Source organism: Dipodomys spectabilis, unplaced genomic scaffold, assembly GCF_019054845.1.
Source record: "Dipodomys spectabilis isolate Male_0828 unplaced genomic scaffold, ASM1905484v1 ptg000228l, whole genome shotgun sequence".
In the NCBI taxonomy this organism is placed as follows: domain Eukaryota; kingdom Metazoa; phylum Chordata; class Mammalia; order Rodentia; family Heteromyidae; genus Dipodomys; species Dipodomys spectabilis.
The window spans coordinates 10,497,045-10,520,570 of record NW_024870905.1 but is presented as its reverse complement, the minus strand read 5'-3'; the positions used below and the strand labels follow the sequence as shown (position 1 = coordinate 10,520,570).

At 46.8% G+C, this 23,526-nt stretch overlaps 1 protein-coding gene across 2 annotated transcripts; it reads right to left on the bottom strand.

Moving 5' to 3' along the window:
• Window positions 1-456: 456 nt before the first annotated feature.
• Idh3a (isocitrate dehydrogenase (NAD(+)) 3 catalytic subunit alpha) lies at window positions 457-21,414 on the bottom strand. Of its 2 annotated transcripts, none has more exons than XM_042697732.1 (11): window positions 21,322-21,414; window positions 16,187-16,249; window positions 12,452-12,535; window positions 9,788-9,902; window positions 7,958-8,145; window positions 7,383-7,516; window positions 4,974-5,076; window positions 4,816-4,880; window positions 3,281-3,365; window positions 1,530-1,682; window positions 457-901 (listed from the first exon to the last, which is right to left on the bottom strand). In XM_042697732.1, the coding sequence occupies exons 1-11, from the start codon at window positions 21,346-21,348 to the stop codon at window positions 818-820; spliced, it is 1,101 nt and encodes a 366-aa protein (XP_042553666.1). In that variant the 5' UTR covers window positions 21,349-21,414; the 3' UTR covers window positions 457-817. The 2 variants fall into 2 exon arrangements, with proteins under 2 accessions (XP_042553666.1, XP_042553667.1); XM_042697733.1 differs by having other exon boundaries at window positions 16,211-16,249.
• Window positions 21,415-23,526: the final 2,112 nt, after the last annotated feature.

Below are 23,526 nucleotides of genomic sequence, written 5' to 3'. Positions count from 1 at the left end.
AGAGCTGGCTTGCCCATCTCCACGGTGGAGAGGGGGAATGGATACAGCACAGGAACTCAGAAGCTGTGACAATTTGTGTCCAGTCAGAGGACATGACCCCTCTTTACTTCATCAAGAGTTCTTGCCAAGAATATTTCATCTCCAGGGAACAAAATAATTGAATACAAAATACATCTGGCGCCTTGTACGCAATATATTACCTATATCTCATTAACAAAAGTTATAGCGCTCCTTTCTATAGTTCTTAGATCTGAAGTTTTTATTCATAGTAATTCATGTAAAGGACAAATCTTTCTTCACTGACCGCATTACTAAGAAAAAGGTTCAGGTTTGCGGTTTCCCTAGGAATTTTTCTGGTGCCCCTTTGAGTTTTCTAAGAATGTTATTTTGTGCTATGACTTTATTTCCATTATGATTTTTGTCAGCCAAGGAAAACAGGGCAACTTTTTGTTGTTGTTGTTTCTTAAAAAGATAGATGTTTTTTAAGGAATTTATATCATATTTACAGCTGAGGAAAATTGATTTGAACTGAAGTGTAAAATGGTTAACAACCGCAAATGACACAGTCCACTTCCGGTTTACTAAAAAAATGTTTCCCAAATAGACGTAATAAATAGAACAAGCATTTGGAAAAGTCCTTTGAAAGCAGGCCTATACACATCGCCTGCAGCCTCCAGGTGGATTTTGTTAAGAAAAGGCCAGATCAGAAAATGTACTGTCAAGAAACAAGCAAACCGAATGCAGACAGAATGGCAGGTGATTGAGAGGTTCATGTGTCCATCAGAAGTGACTGCAGCCAAGACCACGTGCAGGGGCTTTAATCCGAATCCTTCACTCGGCGACAGATCTCATCTGTGAACTCTGAGCATTTGGCTTTGCCTCCCAAGTCTTTTGTTAAGGTCTGAGGAAAGGAAAACAATAACAACATGCATCCACATGCTGAATTAAGACCAAGGATCTCAGCTAGGAGCTGGTGGCTCACGCCTGTCATCCTAGCTACTCGGGGCTGCGATCTGAGGATCGCAGTTTGAAGCCGGTCCAGGCAGGAAAGTCTATGAGACTCTTAACTTCACAGAAAAAGCCGTAAGCAGCACTGTGGCTCAAGTGGTAGACGGCTAGCCTTGAGCAAAATGAGGTCAGGGACGACGACGCCCAGTCCCATAATTCAAGTCCCAGGACTGCAAGAAAAAGACCAAGGGTCTTTTTATTTAAAGCCCTCAGATTGCCAGCTTACCCTTACAACTTTTAGCTCCTCAATTCAAACCAAAGACCCTACATGCAAAATCTCCCAGCCCACAAATGCTGGGTGGCCATGGCTTACTCTTGCAATCCTAGCTACTCAGGCTGAGATCTGAGGATCAGGATTTGAAGCCAGCTCTGGCAGCAAAGTCCATGAGACCCTCATCTTCAATTAACCACCAAAAAGCTGGAAATGGAGCTGTGGCTCAAGTGCCAGAGGGCCAACCTTGAGCAAAAAAGCTAAGGGACAGCACCTAGGCCCTGAGTTCATGGGATCACAGGAACGGTACCTTTCCATCTTTAATTGTAGCAAAACACGCAGCCTCGATTCTCTCAGCCTGGTCGAAAAGCCTCATATGGCGCAGCATCATCACAGCACTGAGCAGGAGGGCAGTGGGGTTGGCCATGTCCTTGCCCGCTATGTCCGGGGCTGTCCCGTGCACCTGTGTACCAGGGAAAGCAGCGTGAGCAGAAGCACGCATGCGCTGCGGCTCAGTGGTAGAAGGTGGGCTGAGGTGGGAAGTCCAGGGTTTGATTTCAGAACCACAAAAAAAATAGAGACAGACAGACAGAGAAAGAGGGAGGGAGGGACGCAGGAGTGGGATTCATCTGACATAGATTTGAGGAGTAAAAAAATAAAGCTTTAGAGAAAGCACTAGATTTTTTTTTGGGGGGGGGGGGGAAGGGGTTGTTTTTGTTGCCAATTCTGGGACTTGAACTCAAAGCTAGTGCATTTCCTTGAGCTACGTTCAAGACTAGTGCTCTACCACTTGAACCACAGCTCCACTTCCAGCTTTTTTTGGTGTAGTTTATTAGAGAGTCAGGTCCCTGCCTGAGCTGACTTTGAACCACAATCCTCAGATCTCAGCCTCCTGAGCAGCTAGGATGACTGGTCTAAGCCACTGGTACCTAGCTAAGCACTAGTTTGCTAAAAGCCCAAGTACTGGCACAAAGATACTCTGTTTGTGTTTGTGTGTGTGTGTGAGTTTTTGGTAAACTATTTCAGGGGAAGAAAGCTACACAATGAAGAAGTATCTAACCAGGTGTGGTAGCACACATCTATAATCTTAGCACCCAAGAGTCTGAGGAAAAAGTGTCCTGAGTGCATGGCCAGCCTGGGCTATGGAGCGAAGTCCTGACTCAAAATAGAAATAAAATCCTAGGTACTCAGAAAGCGGAGATCTGAGGATCACAGTTTGAAGCCAGCCCAGGCAGGAAAGTCCATGAGACTCTTATCTCCAGAAAATGGGAAGTGGCGCTGTGGCTCAAAGTGGTAAAGCAAAAGACTCAGGGACAGCAGTGCCCAGACCAAGTTCAAGCCCCACAACCACCACCAACAACAAAAATATATACATATATATATATATATATATATATATATATATATGCTATATAACCACACATATATGTGTATATAAATATCTAGAAAGAAAAGTAAGGCTATATAAATATACGATATTGTTGGGTGCAAATAGATCAGGCTTGTCATCCTAGCTACTCAGGAGGCTAAGATCTAAGGATCGTGGTTCAAAGTCAACCTGGGCAGGGAAGTCCATGAAACTCTTATCTCCAATAAACCAGCAAAAAAGCCAGAAGTGGAGCTGTGCCAAGTGGGAGAGCATTAGCTTTGAGCAAAAAGTCTAAGTGAAAGAGCCTATGCCCTGAATTCAAGCCCCAGAAGTAGCATCAGATAGACAGATAGACAAAACAGAAAGTCATTTTCTTTTTTTGGTCAGTCCTGGGGTTTGAAACTCAGAGCCTGAGCACTGTCCCTGAGATACTTCTTTCGCTCAAGGCTAGCTCTTTACCACTTGAGCCATAGTGCCGCTTCTGGCCTTTTCTGTTTTATGTGGTACTGAGGAATCGAACCCAGGGCTTCATGCCTGCTAGACAAGCATTCTACCATTAAGCCACATTTCCAGCCAAGTCATTCTCTTTGACAATTCGCAAACGTACAGAGTTAAAGCCCCATGTAACAGACAGCTCTCTTGAGCTGTCCTGAGCTGTCCCACATGAACTCGTATGGGAGCAGAACCCTTACCGACTCGAAGATGGCCACTCCATTGGCCCCAATGTTGCCGCTTGGGGTGACACCCAGACCTCCAATCAGCCCCGCACACAGGTCACTGCAAGGCAGAGAAGCATTGTACAGGATACAGCGAGAGGAACGCATCTCATCTTGTACTCAGATCTCAGCTGTTAAATTCCATTTTCCACTCCGAGGAAGCAGAGCTCTTGCAGACAGAGCTGTGCCCAGAAGCAAGGTGAGGAACGAGGGGCTGAGCCCAAAAGACACTTTGAAGGCACTGGGAAAGGAGCCACCCTGGCTCTGCCCAGACACCCCAGCCTTCAGGTTAAGGGATGCCAGTTATAGACACAGCACCAAATCACCAGCAAACCAGTCAGTAAGCAAACAAACAAGAGCTGAGAGGGGACGCTCCTCATTATGGTTAGAATGCTAATAGACAGAATGATGGGCTTCGAACATCAGCCTATAACCCAGCTACTCAGGAGGCTGAGATCTGAGGATCATAGTTCAAAGCCAGCCTGGGCAGGGAAGTCCATGAGCCTCTTACTTCCAATGAAACAGCAAAAAACTGGGAATGGAGGTGTGGCTCAAGTGGCAGAGCCCTAGCCCTGGCACAAAAAGAAAAAATCGCCCTTTGGCCAACAACTTGTTAGGGTGGGAAGAAAAAGGAGGGAAAGAGCAAAAGAGGGAAAGAATGATAAAGTATGATCAAATGAAAGAGGTGGTCAGCAAAAAAAAAAAAAAAAAAAAAAAAAAAAGAGCCAGGTGCCGGGGCTCACGCCTGTAATCCTAGCTACTCAGGAGGCTGAGATCTGAGAATTGCAGTTCAAAGCCAGCCCGGGCAGGGGAGACTGTGAGACTCTTATCGCCAATTAACCACCAAAAAGCTGGAAGGAGAGCTGTGGTTCAAGTGGTAGAGTGCTAGCCTTGAGTGAAAAAGATAAGGGACAGTATCTAATCACTGAGTTCAAGCCCCAGGACTGGCACAAAATATAAATTGGAAAATGATTACCGTCTTACTTAGATAGGAACAAAATTGAGCAAAATCAACCAATCAATAAAACGTGGAAAATGGGAACAATGAAATCAGGGCGCAATAGTCACCCAGAGCTGATTGGCAGATAGACAAATGGTCCAGTCTGTTCAACATACAGTCTCTGCCAGGTGCTGTGGCTTACACCTGTAATCCTAGCTACGCAGGAGGCTGAAATCTGAGGATCATGGCTCAAAGCCAGTCTGGGCAGAAAAGTCCGTGACACTCTTATCTCTAATAAACTACTCAGAAAAAGCCAGAAGTGGCACCGTGTGGCTCAACTGGTAAGAGTGCCAGTCTTGAGCCAAAGAAACTCAGAGACAAGAGCTTAGGTCTTGAGTTCAAGTCTCAAGACAGGCAAAACAAAACAAAACAACAATAAGAACAACTACAAGAAAACATGAAGTCTCTGACATCAGGTCTGAGGTTTTGGAATTCAGCGCCTAATCTGAGAATTTTAAGCTGTGGTTGACTTTAGGACATTTACATGGCAATACTAGACAGCCAGACTTACCTAAGGATGTCTCCGTACAGATTTGGCATAACAAGAACATCAAATTGGGATGGATCCTGTACCATCTGCAAGGAATATATTTGAGCATCAGCGAATAAATGTGTGACAAACACGTGCACACTCAAAAGGTAACCCTATAAATATGAATGCATACTTACATTCAAACACACTGTATCGAGGTACATCTCATTAAATTTAATATCTTTACAGTTTTCTGCAACTTCCCTGCATTTCTGCAGAAAAAGTCCATCTGACATGCGCCTGGAAAGGAAGTTCAAGAAAAAATTTTTTTTTGTCAGTCATGGGGCTTGAACTCTGGGCCTGGGTGATATCCCTGAGCTCTTCAGCAAAAGGCAAGCGCTCTACCACTTGAGCCACAGTGTCACTTCTGGTTTTCTGGGGGTTCACTGGAGATAAAAGTCTCACGGAAAAAAAAAAAAAAAAAAGTCTCACGGATTTTCCTGCCTGCGTGGCTTTGAACCATGATCCTCAGATCTCAACCTCCTGAGTAGCTAGGATTATAGGCGTGAGCCACTGGCACCCAGCAAGTTCAAAAAATTTTAAGTTCCAGGTATAACAATGATCAATAGGAAATGTACTCATTATCTTAGTTATGTAACTGTAACCTCCCTATACAGTATCTTTACAATAAAATATATTAAAAAAAAAAAAAAAAAACACCAAGAGTCCTGCCAGCTACTATGATCAGAAATGGAAAAGTTGTTTCATTGTGAAGAAGAAATCATACAATAAAGCACTAAGCAAGGCCAGAAAATATGTTGAAAAAAAAAATTTAAGTTCCAGAAAAGCCAAGTTGTCTAATTTCAGTGACAATTAGATGATTCCTTAGGCAGCTGATAAAATGCAAGTTTAAAGTGTTGATCCAAGCTGGGCACCAGTGGCTCACACCTGTCATCCTAGCTACTCAGGAGGCTGAGATCTGAGAATCAGGGTTCAAAGCCAGCCTGGGCAGGAAAGTCTGTGAGACTCATCTCCAATTTAATCATTGAAAAATCCAGAAGTGGTGCTGTGGCTCAAGGGGCAGAGTGCCTGCCTTGAGGAAAAGGAGCTTAGGGACAGTACCCAGGCCCTGGGTTCGAGCCCCAGGACCAGAAAAAAAAAAGTTGTTGATCCCAACAGGAAGACTAGCTATATTATTAAAATCACTTTAGGAGGTTACTTGAAGTGGTAACTTTTCTTAGTGTGTGTGCTGGTCCTGGGGCTTGAACTCAAGGCCTGAATATTGTCCCCCAAGCTTTCTGCTCAAAGCTAGCTCTCTACCACTTGAGCCACAGTGCCATTTCCAGCTTTTTTAGTGGTTCTTTGGAGAAAAGAGTTTTACAGACTTTCCTACACTGGCTGGCTTCAAACTGCAATTCTAAGATCTCAGCCTCCTGAGTCTAGCTGATAACAGGTATGAGCCACTGGCACCCAGCAGCTAGTGACTTTTTTTTTTTTTGGTCGGTTGTGGGGCTTGAACTCTGGGCTTGGGCGCTGTCCCTCAGCTCTTTAGCTCAAAGCAAGTGCTCACCACTTGAGCCACAGCGCCACTTCTGGTTTTCTGAGTAGTTAATTGGAGATAAGAATCTCACAGACTTTCCTGCCCGGGCTGGCTTTGAACGGCGATCCTCAGATCTCAGCCTCCTGAGTAGCTAAGATTACAGGTGTGAGCCACCGTCACCTGGCTGTGACTATTCTTATTAATTACTATCTGGCATGTTTAATACTTGTCTTAGGCAGGAAGAACTGTTTCTTTGACCTTTAACAGAACAGGCAGGAGAGAAGACTGCTGACAAGTCGGCCACCAGAGCCGGCTATTTTAAGCCCCAAGCAGGAGGTGGAGTGAGTGACACTTCCCATCCTCGGTGAAACATTAATGTGTGGCCTTTACAAAGGCCACAGTGTCTGAGGACCTTCCTTTGCTTTCTGTGTGTGTTCAAGTACTAGAACTTGAACTCAGGGCCTTGCATTCTCACTTGGCTCTTTTGCCCAACATTGGTGTTCTACCATTTGAGCTACATTTGCTGGTTAACTGGAGATCAGAGTCTTTTTATTTTTATTTTTTTTGTCAGTCATGGGGCTTGAATTCTGGGCCTGGGCACTGTCCCTCAGCTCTTCAGCTCAAGGCAGGCCCTCTACCACTTGAGCCACAGTGCCACTTCCTGTTTCTGATGGTTAGTTGGAGGTAAGAGTCTCATGGATTTTCCTGCCCAGCAGGCTGGCTTTGAACTGTGATACTCAGATCTCAGCCTCCTCAGTACCTAGGATTACAGCCATGAGCCACTGGCGCCCAGCATGATCAGAGTCTTAACAGACTTTCCTGCCCAGGCTGGCTTCGAACCTTGATCCACAGATCTCAGCTCCTGAGTAGCTGGGATTACACGAATGAGTTAAAAGGGGTAGGCCAGCTTATATCCTTAACTCCCCAGCCCGGACTCCACACCCCACTGAGGCACAGTTCAGGATGGCAGTGGGTTCCTGCAGAGCTCTGTTTGAGACGGATGAGCAAGCTGGAGAGACGGGAAGGCCAGCATGGCCCCTGCCACCCGCCAGCCCATGGGACTCACATGATGTTGGCCTTGTGCACAGCCGTGACGTTGCTGCGGCGGTTGTTGCGAGCATACTCAAAGGCGAACTCAGCGATGCGCTTGCTTGCGCCCTCGGTGATGAGCTTGATGCTCTGCACAACTCCATCCACGATCTGAAAGGGGAGAAGCTCTGCTCATTGGAGGAGGTGTGGCTAGCTCAGCCCACACAATGTGAACGGACAAAGCCTCAACTCCTCACTTGTCTTGGGGAAACTGTTCCACCGAGAAGCTGAAGAACAATCCCAAGTGCGAAGACAGTAAACCCAACCCAAACAGGAATAAAAATGTATCTGAAGCCAGGCACTGGTGGCTCACGCCTGTCATCCTAGGTCCTCAGGAGGCTGAGATCTGAGGATCACAGTTCAAAGCCAACCTAAGGCAGAAAGTCTGTGAGACTTATCGCCAATGAACCACCAAAAAGCTGGAAGTAGAGCTGTGGCTCAAGTGGTAGAGCACCAGCCTTGAGTGAAAAAGCTACAAAACAGTGCCCAAGCCCTGTGATCAAGCCCCCCACCCCCACAACGCCTCCCTCTGAAAGAAGAAAGTGAGCGTACCACATGCTCAATGCCACTGTACTCTCCTTCCGTGTTCTCTCGAATGGTGACGATGTTCACATCCGTGTAGGGCGTTCTATAGCCTTCAATGGACACGCACGGCCTGACATTGGCATAAAGATCAAATGTCTTCCGCAGCAGTAAATTCATAGATGGGTGACCTGCTGCTATTGGAGTCTTCAGAGGGCCTGGGAAAGACAAGACCCAGGAGACATCTGGCCTCATGCCCCCAAGCTCCCCTGACAACCACGGTGTGCTGGACCTCACCCTCCCCCCACCTCAACAGGAGAAGGAAGCTTTCCAGAACGCTAACCGCATTTCTCTTCTTGACAATGACCAAGTATTATAGCAGAGCCCTGGCGTTGGCTCACCCTTATTACCGCCCGAGCGGGGTCAGTTGAGAAAGGAATTAATTTACAGGCTCATGCCTATAATCCCAACTCCTGAGGAGGCAGAGATCTGAGGACTGCAGTCCAAATGAATAGGAAAGTCCGAGAGACTCTTAGCTCCAATGAACCACCAAAGAGCCGCAAGTGGAGCTGTGGCTCAAGTGGTAGAGAGTCAGCTTTGAATGGAAAGCTTAAGGGACAGTGACTAGGCTCTGAGTTCATGCCCAGTACTGGGGGGCAGGGGGGAGTGAAGAAGCTAGGCACCCATGGCCCACACCTACAAATCCTAACTACTCAGGAGGCTGAGACCTATAGGATTGCCACTTAAAGCCAGTGGTTCAAAGCCACCCAGGCAGAAAAGAGATGCCATCTCCAATTAACCAGTAAAACACCAGACTGGAGGTATGGCTCAAATGGTAGGGCATCAGCCATGACAAAGAAAGTTGAAGAAGAGTCTAAGGCTCTGGATTCAAGCCCTGGTACTGGCAGCCCCACACCCCCAAAATAGGAAGATAAAGTAAAACATAAATCTAATGGAATATAAAGAGATATTGCCCGTTTGTATTGGCCAGTAACCCGTTAATGTTTTACTAAAGCTTGAAAAAGAACATTCTAAAGAAAATATAAAGCATGGGCTGGGAAGGTGGCTCAGTGGTAGAGCGTTTGCCTTGCATGTCTGAGGCCCTGGGTTCGATTTCTCAGCACCACATAAGCAAAAAGAAAAAAGCTGGAAGTGGTGCTGTGGCTCAAGTGGCAGAGCGCTAGCCTTGAGCTGAAGAGCTAAGGGACAGTGTCCAGGCCCAGAGTTCAGGCCCCATGACCGGACCCCCCCCCCCAAAAAAAAAAAAAAAAAACAGAAAATATAAAGCATGCTGAGCTGTGTTTGGTGGTGCAGGCCTATAATCCCAGCACTGAAGAGACTCAGGCAGGAGGATTTAGAGTTCAAAGTTAGCCTGAGCTATACCGCAAGAATTCTCAAAAACAACAGACACAGGGGGGTGTCAGTGGTTCAGCCAGTGGTTCACACCTGCCATCCTAGCTACTCTAGAGGCTGAGATCTGAGGATCCAAGTTCAAGGCCAGCTTGGGCAGCAAAGTTCATGAGCCTCATCTCCATCCAAAAGCCAGAAGTAGAGCTGTGGCTCAAATGCTAAAACACTAGGCTTGAGTAAAACAAACTCAGTGCCCAGGCCAGGAGTTCAAGCATGAGGACAGGCAGGCATGCGTGTGCACGCGCACTCACGCACGCACGCATACACACACACAGAGTCAAACACACAGGTAAACAGAGTATGCAGCTATGAGTAGTTACTTCATAAAAAGGATGAAAACTGCCTTGACTTTGATAGACTGCCAAATCTTATTTAGCTTCCACATTTGGACTTTGGAAAATTGAACCTCGGGAGCAGAAGTCAATAAAGCCACGCCCCTGGCAGCACTACCTTTCAGGCCCATCTTGTTCTTGTCCATGGACTCCTTGGCTTCCGGAGGAATCATCCACTTGCCCCCTGGGCCTTGGATGGCGGTGACATTCCGCTCCTCCCACTGGATGGGAGCCTAGAGGACAGAACCCAAGACAACGCTGGCATTGACACACCCATCCTTGAGTTCACGCCTCCATACAACTGGTCAAAACACGCACATGGGGGCCCAGAAAGGCCCTGGTGTGCAAAGAAGAGGGGTCATCCTTGCATGCGACCAGGACAGCTCCCCAGATCACCCTGACCCGCTGTCACTCCAGGCTGTCACCTGTCCCCTGGTTTTCTTCACACAGACTCTTAAGGTGGCTATAATTAGAATATGAACAAGCAGGAAAGAAATAGAGTTCAAGCCGGGCGCTGGTGGCTCACGCCTGTAATCCTAGCTACTCAGGAGGCTGAGATCTGAGGATCGTGGTTCAAAGCCAGCCCGGGCAGGAAAGACCGTGAGACTCCTATCTCCAATAAACCACCAGAAAACCGGAAGTGGCGCTGTAGCTCAAGTGGTAGAGTGCTCGCCTTGAGCTGAAGAGCTGAGGGACAGCGCCCAGGCCCAGAGTTCAAGCCCCACGACCGACAAAAAAAAAAAAAAAAAAAAAGAAATAGAGTTCAAGAAACCATTTCACAGTACTGGTACATACATGAACCTTGAAAACACTAAGCCAGACAGGTGCTGATTGCTCACACCTGGAAATCCTAGCTACTCAAGAGGCTGAGATCTGAGGGTCATGGTTCAAAGCCAGCCTGGGCAGGAAAGTCCATGAGACTTTTTTTTTTTTTTTGTCAGTCATGGGGCTTGAACTCTGGCCCTGGGAGCTGTCCCTGTGCTCTTCAGCTCAAGGTGAGCACTCTACCACTTGAGCCACAGCGCCACTTCCGGTTTTCTAGTGGTTTATTGGAGATAAGAGTCTCACAGAGTTTCCTGCCCTGGTTGGCTTTGAACCATGATCCTCAGATCTCAGCCTCCTGAGTAGCTAGGATTATAGGCGTGAGCCACCGGCACCCAGCAAGAAATACACTCTTTATCTGACTTATATAACTGTAACCACTCTATACATCACCTTTTTTGGGGGGGGGGGGGGGGAGTCCGGTCGTGGGGCCTGAACTCTGGGCCTGGGCACTGTCCCTCAGCTCTTCAGCTCAAGGCTAGCGCTCTACCACTTGAGCCACAGCGTCACTTCCGGCTTTTTGCTTATGTGGTGCTGAGGAATCGAACCCAGGGCCTCTTGCATGCAAGGCAAGTGCTCTATCACTGAGCCACCTTCCCAGCCTATACATCACCTTTACAATAACAACATCAAAATAATTGTTGAGCAATCTGAACAGCCCTTCTTAAAGGACTAGCTACTGAGACTACATATAGGAGGCAAATGCCAAAACAGGAAGCAGAGGTGGCTGCCCGGGGCTGCTCTTGGGGTGGAGAGGTGGGAGGGTCACTGCTCTTGGATATGGGGTATCTTTCTGGTAATACAGATTTTCTGATATTAAGATTACATCAGTGGTTGTATTCTGTGAATATACTAAAAACAAAACCACCAAATTAAACTGTCTTTCTCCTAGTCCTTTCCCACTCAATGGTACCTTTTCCTTCCCCCTTCCTTTCCTTTTTTTCTAGTACTGGGCTTGACCTCAGGGCCTTGTACTCTTTGCTTTTCCTGCTTAAGGCTAGCCCTCTTACCAGTTGAGCCCACACCTCTATTTCTGGCTTTTTGAGGTGGTTCATTGGAGATAAGAGTCTCACAGACTTTCCTGCTCCAGCTGGCTCCGAATGGTGATCTTCAGATCTCAATCTCCTGCCTATCTAGGATTGCATGAGACATGGGTGACTAGCCAATTCTATGTTGCATTTTGGTAGGAAGGGACAATAAGTAGACAGGTGACTTGGCAGGGTTTGAAGACCTTGAACCTGGGCTGGGCTCAAAATCTCATAAATACCACAGTACTACCTTGATGGCAGATAGATTCAATAACTATAGGTAGCTACTGAAGATGCAGTAACAAGTAACATTGTAATATGCACTATTACAGAGAAAATGCCTTGTCAGGAATGGGGTGCAACCTGTCACCCCAGCACTTAGGAGGCTGAGGCAGAAGGATTTCAAGTTCCAGGCTAGCAAAGCAAGACCCTGTTTCTCTCTCTCTCTCTCTTTTATTTTTTAGGGCCAAGACTAGGACTTGAACTTGAGTATTTGATGCTTTCACTCAACGGCTAGTGCTCCACCAACTACGCCATGCCTCAAACCCTGCAAAACCCTATCTCAAGAACAAACCCGTTGGGCTGGGAAGGTGTCTCAGTGGTAGAGCGCTTGCCTTGCATGCATGAGGCCCTGGGTTCGATTCCTCAGTACCACATAAGCAGAAAAAGCTGGAAGTGGTGCTGTGGCTCAAGTGGTAGAGCACTAGCCTTGAGCTGAAGAGCTGAGGGACAGTGCCCAGGCCCAGAGTTCCGGCCTATGACCGACACAAAAAACAAAACAAAACCAAACAAAAACATAAAAATCCAGCAGTTACAGACTTCATAGGACCAGGTGCAATTTATCCTAGAGTATAATCTCTAATGAGTTTTTTTAAAAAACAAAACCAAAAACTTTTGAGTTATTATTGAATGGATGTATTAATGTCACTCACTTTGGCAGCATCAAAGATCTTCATAACTGCAGTGGAAATCTCTGGGCCAATTCCATCTCCTGGAATTAAAGTTACTGTCTGAACCTAAATAGAAGAAATCATTAAAAAAAAAAAATCAGTAAGGTTTGGAAGGTTTAGAAAAAGAACATCACTGACAAGAGAAATCCCCTTTATACAGACATTGGTTCCTTCTTTCCTTCCTTCCTTCCTTCCTTTTTGAGGTCCGAGACTGGGACTTGAACTTGGTACCTGCCATTTTTGCTCCCTGGCTGAGGCTCTACAATGAGCTACATTTCCAACCCTATATAGGTATTCCAAAAACGCCCAAGTACTGTTAGGAAAATAAGTAAACCTTCCCTAGAACCATCAAAGGAGAGACAGAAATTAGCAGACACAAATCTCTACAAGTCTACTCTTTCCCTGAGTTCTGAGGTTACTAAAAAGAACTCAAATGGCCACCCTTTTTCTTTTTGTACTGGTACTGGGCTTTGAACTCAGGGCCTGGGCATTGTCCCTTGGCATTTTTGCTCCAGATTGGTACTCTATAACTTGAGCCACACCTCTAATTCTGCCTTTTTGCTGGTTAACTGGAGATGCACAGACTTTTCTGCCTGGGCTGACTTGGAGGCTCAATCTGCAGAGATCAGCCTCCTGAGTAGCTGGGGTTACAGATGGGAGCCACCAGAATAAGACAAACTACCAAATAGATTTCCCAACTGAAATTTCTTTTCAGGCAAGCTTAGATGAGACAAACTGATTCAAGTCTGTAAAACTAAAGATAAGAAACCAGTTCCATGATGTTCTCCAAGCACAACTTAGAGCGTTCCTCAAGGAGGCAAGAGTTTTCGTCCGTGGGATCCTGGAAAGTTGTTCTTCCGGCATCTTCTTCAGGCACAGGAAGCGATTTTCAGACCCTCCCTGGATATGAGGAGGACTGTTTAGACTGGGACAATCAGATTCCACAATGAGGAGGATTCCACTTTACTAACCAGTCACCAGAATCTAGAGGCACCTGGCAGTGGAAATTGTGCCCAGAGACATGTGGCCAGACCAGCAATGCCTGAGATGCACGGAGACCCACAATCAGCGTTTCTGATGTAACAACAATGACTTGTTCCAAAGGTTTCAGACAAAATAGGAGCCAGCATTTCAAACAGAAACACAAAAATATGTAAAGGGAAATATCAGAACTGGTTACTGGCGCTTGAACTCAGGACCTGGATGCTGTTTCTGAGCTTTCTTGCTCATGGCTAATGCTTTATACCACTTGAGCCACAGCTCCATTTCTGGCTTTTTTTGGAGATTAATCAGAGATAAGAGTCTCACAGACGTTGCTGCCTGAGCTGGCTTCAAATCAGGATCCTCAGATCTTAGCCTCCTGAGTAGCTAGGATGGCAGGCATGAGCCAACATTAGCTAGGATGAGCATTTAAATAAAGATTATGTTCAAATCTTCTCATTTTCGCCCCTCTGGCTTTTTTTCCATTCTAGTTGCTTTCTTTTTTTCTTTTTTTTGGTCATGGGGCTTGAACTCTGGGCCTGGGCGCTGTCCCTCAGCTCTTTTAGCTCAAGGTGAGTGCTCTACCACTTGAGCCACAGTGCCACTTCCAGTTTTCTGGTGGTTCATTGGAGATAAGAGTCTTACGGACTTTCCTGCCTGGGCTGGCTTTGAACTGTGATCCTGAGATCTCAGTCTCCTGAGAAGCTAGGATGACAAGCGTGAGCTACCAGTGCCCAGCTCTAGTTGCTTTTCTTAAAAAAAAAAAAAAAAAAATCACACTTCAACTTTCTGCCTTCCAATGATTCCTCCTGGTCAAGAAGATAAATTACTTCTCAAATTTTTCTGGATGGCTGAAAAAAAATCTTTAAAATTAATACCTCTTCTTATTTCTTCTGAAAACAATCCCTTCCACCAGGCTAATATCTTTTTTTAGGTTGAAACTGGGAATCAAACTCAGTGCCTGATGCTTTTGCTCACTGGCTGGTGCTCTACCAATTGAGCCACACCCTCAACCCTTAAGATATATATTTCTTTTTTTTTTTTAATGGATTGTCTGGAAGTTAAATAGAAGCACAGAGGAATGGTAGCATCCTCCACTTTCAGGATGCGTTTGCAATGCTCGCTCCGCCAGCACCCTTGAGCATGAAGTCTAAGCATGTATGCAAAGCAGAGCCAAATAACTCACCAGCTTCCCCTTCCTGTGTCTCCCAAATGTGACAAATGTCATCAAGGCCACCAGAAAAACTTATTCCCTTCCACTTTGAAAGTGAGAAAGAAAAGATGCACAATGGTCTTAGAAATGTCTCATTGCGTAAAAATGTCATACGGGAGTACAGGAATTAGGAAATCCAAGCCAGATTCTGTAAAGGGGTAACATCAAAGTAAACAGGATATCACTGACCACAATCTTAGAATAATTGATCCAAAATGTGGTCTGAGCTTTGATAGCACAGGATTCTAATGCGAGGAATTCTAAAAGCAGCAGATTCAGTGAGCGATAAATACTCTAATATGGCAGTCTATAAAGAATATACAAAGAACAGAGAAGATACCAGAAGATGATGCTTCAGAAATTCTTAACTGGTATATTTTTTTGGTGGGAGGTGCTGGTCCTGGGGCTTGAACTCAGGGCCTGGGTACTGTCCCTGAGCCTCTTTTGCTCAAGACCAGAACTCTTACCACTTGAGCCACAGCTCCATGTCTGGCTTTTTTAATAATTTAGTGGAGATAAGAATCTCAGACTTTTCCTGCCTGAGCTGGCTTCAAACCAGGATCCTTAGATCTCTGCCTACTGAGTGGTTATAATTGCAGGTGTGAGCCACTGATGCCCAGCTATAATCTACTGTTTTTAGGATAGTTCACAAAATAAAAACGCAAAGCAGGTTTGGAAGCTTCTCAACAATTTCCTCTTAACTTGTTCTAGCTTTAAAAACAATGATCTTGTCAACATGAGAATAGGAAATGAAGTATCAGGTTCAAAGGTAACTTTTTTTGCTGTATGTGTGCTGGTATCGAGGCTTGAACTCAGGGCTTTGGGTGGCTACCCCTTCACTTCTTCACTCAAGGCTGGCATTCTACTATTTGAGCCACAGCTCTACTTCCAGCTTTTTGTTGGCTTGGAGGCAAGAGTCTCATGAACTTTCCTGTCTAGGCTGGCTTTAAAGCATGATCCTCAGATCCCAGCTTCCTGAGTAGCTAGGATAACAAGCATGAGCCACCAGCACCTGGCTGGTAATTTCTTTCTTTTTTTGGTCAGTCATGGGGCTTGAACTCAGGATGGGGACATTGTCCTTAAGCTCTTTTGCTCAAGTCTAGCATTTTACCACTTTGAGCCACAGTGCCACCTCTTGTTTTCTGATGGTTAATTGGTGATAAGAGTCTCACAGATTTTTCTGACTGGGCTTGACTTTGAACTGCAATCCTCAGCTCTCAGCCTCCTGGGTAGCTAACGCTACTGGCACGTGGTGGTAATTTCTATTTTTACAAGGCTTCTTCAAGATATGACTGCCAACAGGCTCATATAGCCAGCTGTAATATAATTCTTTCAAATGTGCAAGTGACCTAGCTACAAGATTTGAGTATCTGTTAGCTAATAGATTTAATATATGCTAGAAGGAGGGCCGATTTTCCTTAGTTTTAAAGGAGTGGAAATTAAATGCTATATTAGTAGATTAGTAGAGCATCATTCTTGAGAAACTTCTGAAAAGGAAAAAGAAAAGACATAATTATACTCACACCACCAGCAAAACCTCTGGTCACCTGTTTTGGGCTGTGGAATGCTCCCAGAAGCCGAGAGACCTACACCAACAACAGAGAAATGTCACACACACACACAATGAAAACAGGGCGTCACAGGGACAGAAAGCTCCTCCTGAGGGCCGGCATCTGGGAGGAGGCCAAGCACCACTTTCCTCTTAAGTATTAGCATTGCTACTAGTAGTAGAAGCAGTAGCATCTCAAAGTGGCTAACTGCTCAGATTTGAAGACCTAAGTATTTGATATTTAACCCTTGATCCAAGAACATAAGCACTATACCTTTTCTTTCTTCCTTTCCCTTCCTTCTTTGCTCTCTCCCTCCCTTCCTTCTTCCTCTCTTTCCTTTCTCCCTTTCTTTCTTTCCTTCCCTTCCCCCCCCCCCCCCCCCAGCCACTACTGGAGTTTAAAATTAGGGCCTGAGGGCTGTCCTTTAGCCTTTTCAGCTCAAAGCTGGTACTCTACCACTTTAACCACAGGTCCACTTTCAGCTTTTTGGTGGTTAACTGAAGATAAAAGTCTCACTGATTTTCCTGCTCAGGCTAGCTTCAAACTGTGATCCTCAGATCTCAGCCTCCTGAATAGCTAGGATGACAGGTGTGAGCCCTCAGCACCCAGCAGTAACATGCTTTTTTAAGAAAAGTGATGGAGCTGGGAAAGTGGCTCAGTGGAAGAGCGCTTGCCTTGCATGCACGAGGCCCTGGGTTCAATTCCTCAGCACCACATAAGCAGAAAAAGCCAGAAGTGGCTCAACTCAAGTGGTAGAGTGCTAGCCTTGAGCTGAAGAGCTGAGGGACAGTGCCCAGGCCCAGAGTTCAAGTCCCACAACTGGCAAAAAGGAAAGAAAAGGTCAAATTCCACACAAAGGCCAAAGGCATTAAAATTGACTAAAAATGTTCACATAATTTTATTCATGGTAGATCCATAAAGCATAAGACATTGGTTATGTTCTGATTAAGGAGGCTTCCTCCTTGGGGCCTGAACCTTTACTAAAGTACTAGGACCTTTGCTAGAGACCACAAGGGGGCAGAAGGGGAGAAGCATGCACTGTACTTACTAATCTCTAAAAATAAGGAAGATGTGGGACCTGAAGGAGCACTCTAAATTGAGCATCTGGTGGCTCAAGCCTGTAATCATAGTCACTAAGGAGGCTGAGATCTGAGGACCACAGTTCAAAACCAACCAGGCAGGAAAGGCTTTGAGATTCTTATCTTCAATTAACCACCAAGAAAACTAGAATGGCAGGAGCTGGGAATGCGGTTTAGTGATAGAGTGCTCGCCTACCATGCATTAAGTCCTGGGTTCAATTCCTCAGTACCACATACACAGAAAAAGCCAGAAGTGGCACTGTGGCTCAAGTGGTAGAGTGCTAACCTTAAGCAAAAGAAGCTCAGGGACGGTGCCTAGGCTCTGAGTTCAAGCCCTAGGACTGGCACAAAAAACAAAACAAAACGCCTTAAATGGTAAAGTGACAGCCTCGAGCAAAAGAAGCTAAGGGTCAAGGCAAAGGCTCTGAGTTCAGGCCCAAGACCAGTACCAGTACGAGCACCACCACCAACAACAAAAAAAGCTTCCTGAAACCTTGGAAACTTTGGCCCAGCCTAAACAGGCTTGTGATTCACCAAGGCTGGTGGGCTGTAGGCGGTGAGTTCATTTAAAGTTCACTCTGTAACAAGCACTTTGAGAAAATTTGCAAGTCTCTCTCCACTACACTCAATCTTCAACCCTGCAGAGAAGAAAAGCCCGTCACACGTCACACAATAGAGGCTCCAGCTGTGTGACAGAAGACCTCATCAAGAAAATGGGCTTCAAATGCAAATCCAGGCATGTCCTTTAGTGATTTGCTTCCAATTGGGTCCAGTGTCTAAAATAGTGCCTGCCATAGTAGGTGCTCAGTAAATACCCTCTGAAAGACTGAGGCCAGCCTTAAGCCCTCCATTCATTGTTCTAGCTAGGGAGTCCTATCTGATTTAAAATACAGTCATTGATGCGATTATTTATTTATTTTTCATTTATGTTAGTACTGGGGCTTGAGCTCAGGACTTGGGCACTGTCTCAGCTTTTTTACTCAAGGCTGGTGCTCCACCACTTAAGCCACATCTCCCCTTATGGTTTTTGCTAGTTCAGTGGAGATGAGAGTCTAATGGATTTGTCTGCCCAGGCTAACTTTGAACTGTGATCCTCAGATCTCACCCTCCTGAGTAGCTAAAATTACATGTGTGAGCCACCAGGGCCCAGATTGATTCTCCTTAATAACTAACCATTTCCATACCTGACATTTCTTCTACATGATTTCAGGACAGATAAGTAATAGTCAGACAAAGTTACTTTAAGTATAATTTTTTTTTTTTTTGGGGGGGGTGTTGGTCCTAGGGCTTGAACTCAGGGTCTAGGCACTGCCCCTGATCTTTTTTGCTCAAGGTTAGCTCTACCTCTTTGAACCACAGCTCCACTTCCGGTTAATCAGAGATAAGAGTCTCATGCACTATCCTGCCTGGGCTGGCTTCAAATCAAGATCCTCAGATCTCAACCTCCTGAGTAGCTGTGATGGCAGGCCTGAGCTACTGGTCCTAGGCTGAGTAGGATCTTTTAAAGCCTAGATTGGATACCTCAAGGAATCCCTAAAGCCAGCTTCAGATTCTTGGCCACCTAATACCAGTTCCACATTTTCTTTTCACCTTCTATTCCAACATCAGAACAAATAATATGATGTGAGAAGTGGGGCACCAGGCACGCAGTAAGTGCCTGCTAAAGGAAAGCAAGCTCATTATTGTAGCGTGCAAAAGGAATGTCTTTAGAAACCCGCTATTTTCTCTATGTGAAAACCTTTTCAAGCTGCAGTCCTCCTCCTCACTCTCCAAAAAACCTTAACTAGAAACTCAGTAGAGAAGCCGCTATGATCAGAACTGATATCCAAAGTGAGTGTGGCAGTGCGTGCCTGCAATCCCAGTACTTCAGAGGCAGAGGCAAGAACCTCTCCATTTTGAAGAGCAGCCTGGGCCACACAGTGACACTCATTAAAAAAAGAAGGGAAAAAGAAAAAAGAAACTGGCTCAGCTTTCCTCCTGAGGCACCAATCCCCAAAGGAAGAAAAGTGGCTCAGAGGTCAAGCCACTGCCAAAGGTCACACCGAACCCACGTCAAAGGACATCTCATCTTCTGATGTGTGTGTGTGTGTGTGTGTGTGTGTGTGCGCGTGTGCGCGTGCCAGTACTGACTGGGGCTTGAACTCAGGGCCTGGGCTCTGTTCCTTAGCTTTTTCTCTCAAGGCTGGCAATCTACCACTTCAGACACACCTCTACTTCCAGCTTTTTGCTGGTTAATTGGAGATAAGAGTCTCATGGACTTGTTTGCCCAGTCTTTGTTTGACTTTGAACCATGCATGATCCTCAGAGCTCAGCCCCTTGAGTAGCTAGAATTATAGGTGTGAGCCTCCAGCATGTGGCCTGAACTCCTGCTATGAAGACTTTCCTTGCAGATTTCACTAAAGGCAAAACATTTACCAGCACCTTCATCACTTCTAGTGCAGCTTAACTCTCGTTGAAGGCTTCATTCCCATATCAAAGATGAGTCAGTGCTAGGCCACAGTGGCTCATCCTAGTTACTCCGGAGGCTGAGATCTGAGGATCCAGTGAAAAGCCAGCCCAGGCAAACAAATCCTTAAGAGTCCTATCTCCAATTAACCACCAAAATACCAGAAGTGGGATGTGGCTCAAGTGGTAGAGCATCAACCTTGAGTGAAGAAGCTAAGGAACAGTGCTCAGGCCTTGACTTCAAGCCCTAGTAATGGCATGTGCATACAGGTGTGTACACACACACACACACACAGAGATGAATCAGTGAATCAGGTTATTAAGCCCAGTGATCAAAGGACTGATTTCTCTTAACAGTGACACACCCTCTGGAGCAAATTCAAATCTGAAGAGAGTGATACAATACTGAGCAAGAAGCCAATTACTGATGCCCAAGAACAATTCTTCTGCTTCATCATTTCCAAGATAAACATATTGATAGCTAAGAAAGCTTCAAACTTCCGTACTTCTCCTACGAGTACTACATACTTTCAGTGTAGATATTTTACAGGTGGGCCTATAATTTATAGGCTCAGAGATGTTCATTTATTCAGGGTCAAACTATTCATGGCATTGCCCAGATTTAAACCTAAATAGTAATATAGCGATCTTAGTAACAGTGTGTTTCTGAACTTCTCTTGAAACTGAAAACAGGAGAAATGTTATAGATTTTATTTTATTTTTTTTTAGTAGTAGATTTCTAGGGAGCTACCCCTCAACAGCAACAGGAGACCTAAGGCCTATTTCTCCCTGTACCGTACCCATAATTTGCTGCGTGACCTTGGCCACAAAGCAGGCAGAACTGGCTTGGAGAATCTGTATACCCTGCCCCAGCTCTGACAGTGACCTCTCATGACCTTGAGTTAAGTCCATCTTGGAGACGGGTTGGCCGGGTCTCTAAGGAGCCTTTCCGGCCCGGGCATCTGAGCTGTCAAGGAGAGAGATGGCAGGATCTTCCCCCAACCCCTCCGATAAAAGGTAAATGAGGAACGTCCCGGGAGTAAGATGTGCTGGGTCCTTTGATGGGGACAGAGATGTGAGCGAACCAGAGGTCAGACCGAGAAGAGCTCCAAGAGGAGACCTGGCCGGAAGGGCGGCCCCGGGATCCCCGGGCAGGTCCCCCGCGCCCCGGCCCGCGGCAGGGCTGCGGGATCCCCGCCAGGCGCGGCCTGGGCCTCGCTGCGGGGCTGTCCCGCCGCCCGCAGGCGGCAGGGCCGAGCGGTGGGGCCTGGCGACCTGCCCGAGCCCGGCTCGAGGCCTGGGTCCAGCCCCGGCGGGGGCTGGGGGTGACATCCGACGGCCCCCCACCCCGGCCCGCCTTGACCTTGACGCCATCCCTGCCTCGGGCGCGCCGGTCCCGGCGTCGGTCTGGTCCCCAGCCGGCGAGAGCGCGGGCCCGTGGCGCCCCAGAGACCCACGCCGCCTCCTCAGGGGTCCCCCGCGGGCTCCGGGCCCTAGCCCCGGCCCTGGCCCGCCTCGCATGCGGCCCGATGGCCAGCCTGTCCCCGCCGGCCCGCCGGCCCGCGCCCGCCCTTCCGCGCTCACCTTGGAGACCCACGCGGAGCCGGCCATCGTGTCCGCTCCCCTCACCGCGGGCGACAGCAAGACGCGCGCGCAGCCGGCGCCCAAAGCCCGCCCCCCGCGGCCACGCCCCGTACGTGACCACGCCCATCCATCGCTCCCCGCCTTTGGATTTATCCTGCTCCTAGACGCGGTGGCTCACGCTGACCAATCACCGGGCTGGATATCTGTGACGTCACACGCCGGCGATTTGCGGAGACCCGGAAGCGGCGGAGCCCTGATCTCCGAGACGCTGGGTCGCTCCTCATTCATTGATGAGCTGTCTTGGAGCAGCGGGCGTCCTGCACCTGTTGCTTGCTCGTCGGCCTTCGCGATCTGGGGGAAATGCGCCTCGCACGGAGCTTACAGCCGGGGGGCTGGAGACAATGAATTTACTTGTTCTCCAGGCCTGTCCAGCTTCATCTCGTTTATCTCTATGGTTCTGCAATTTCTTGAGAACTAGATGCCAGGCCCTATGTTAAGTCCTGAAGTTCATAGTTCAATAGGAAGGATGAGAATTGATTAAAAAAAAAAAATGTGTAAACTATGATAAGGGTTAAGAAACAAAAGTGAAAGCTAGGTTCTGGTGGCTCACCTTTGTTATCCTAGCTATTCAAGAGGCTGAGATCTGAGGATTGTGGTTCAAAGCCAGCCTGGGCAGAAAGTTCTGTGAGACTCTTAGCTCCAATCAACCACCCAAAGCTGGAAGTAGAAATGTTTCTCAAGTGGGAGGGTGTCAGCCTTGAGGAAAAAAAGCTTAAGTGTCCAGGTCCTGAGTTCAAGCCCTAGTATCTGCACCCCTTCAAAAAAAAAAAAAAACTATTTCAAAAGAATATTAGCCACACATAATCAGGTTACTAATTCCACCATACAAGAGAGGCCAGAGAAGGTGTCTCTGAGGAAATGTCCATATTGGTGACCTTCTACTCACAGGGCCCCTAGGAAGGCTGCAGGGGAAGATCCCTGAAACGAGTCTCACTTTCATCATACCTTGGAAGGGCTCTATCTGGACAATCACCACATACCCAGAAAGGAATGAATGCGATGGATAAAAGATGTCAACAGCTCTCATGAGACAAGGCACTGGTGTCTCACACCTGTAATTCTAGCTACTCAGGAGGCTAAGATCTGAGGAAGCCCAGGCAGGAAAGTCTGTGAGACTCATCTCCAATGAACTACCAAGAAAACTAGAAGTGGAGCTGCGTCTCTTAAGTGTTAGAGTGCTAACCCTTTCTGTCTAGGCACAGCTCTGACCAGAGCTCAATAGTCACTAAAACCTTCTGGTTGTTCCTTGATCTTCTTTTGGTTGTCCCTTGTCATTGCTGGGGTGTGTGTATGTGTATACGTGGAGGTGGAGGTGTGTATATATAGAAGTGTATATGTGTGTTTCTGTGTATATGTATATGTATGTATATGGGTGTGTATGCAAGCATGTATGTATGTATATAGGTGTGTATGTATGGTTATATGTATGTATGTAGTGTGTATATGGGTGTGTGTGTTTGTGTGTGTATATGTATGTGTGTATGTGTGGGTATATGGGTGAATGTGTGTGTGTGTGTATGGATGTGTGTATGTGTATGTGTGTATATGGGTGTGTGTGTCTCTGTGTGTGTGTGGTATATGCATGCATACACCAGTACTCAAGCTTGGCTTTGTACTCATACCCTGGGCATTGCTCCCCCTTAGCTTTTTCACTCAGGGCTTCCACTCTACCACTTGAGCCACAGCTCCACTTCCGGCTTTTTTGCTGCCTCGTTGGTGATGAGTCTCATGAGTTTTCTTGCCCTGGGTTGGCTGTGAACCACAACTCTCAGATCTCTGCTTTCTGAGCAGCTGAGAGAGAGAACAGGTGGAGTCCGCAGTGCGCTGCCATCACTGTCTTTTTTTTTTCCAGCCCATTTTCTGTCTTTCACTTCATTCATTCCCCAGCACTGGAACACCGGCCAGGTAGCTGTGCTAGCCAGTCCCCAAACTCCTCTCCCATTTTTCACCCTCTGTGCCCAGGTTTTTCCTCTGGTCCTTCTGCCCCATCCCCTCTTCCCACACCTCACCCCGCTGAAGTTCCAGACATTCCTCAAAGACTCAACTCCTTTGGGATACCCCATAGACCCTTCCATGTGCTCCCTACCTCCTACTCAGAGCCCCAGAAAAGTGTCAAGCCCTCAGGATTGAAGTGGGTCACAGAGG

What these genes read in the sequence shown, in the direction of transcription:
- Idh3a (XM_042697732.1), bottom strand. Translation starts at nt 21,348, where the DNA reads ATGGCCGGCTCCGCGTGGGTCTCCAAG. An exon ending in TCGATACAGTGTGTTTGAAT is followed by an intron (nt 4,881 to 4,973) that starts GTAAGTATGCAT and finishes TATTCCTTGCAG; the next exon opens with ATGGTACAGGATCCATCCCA. An exon ending in CTGTACGGAGACATCCTTAG is followed by an intron (nt 3,366 to 4,815) that starts GTAAGTCTGGCT and finishes TCTGCCTTGCAG; the next exon opens with TGACCTGTGTGCGGGGCTGA.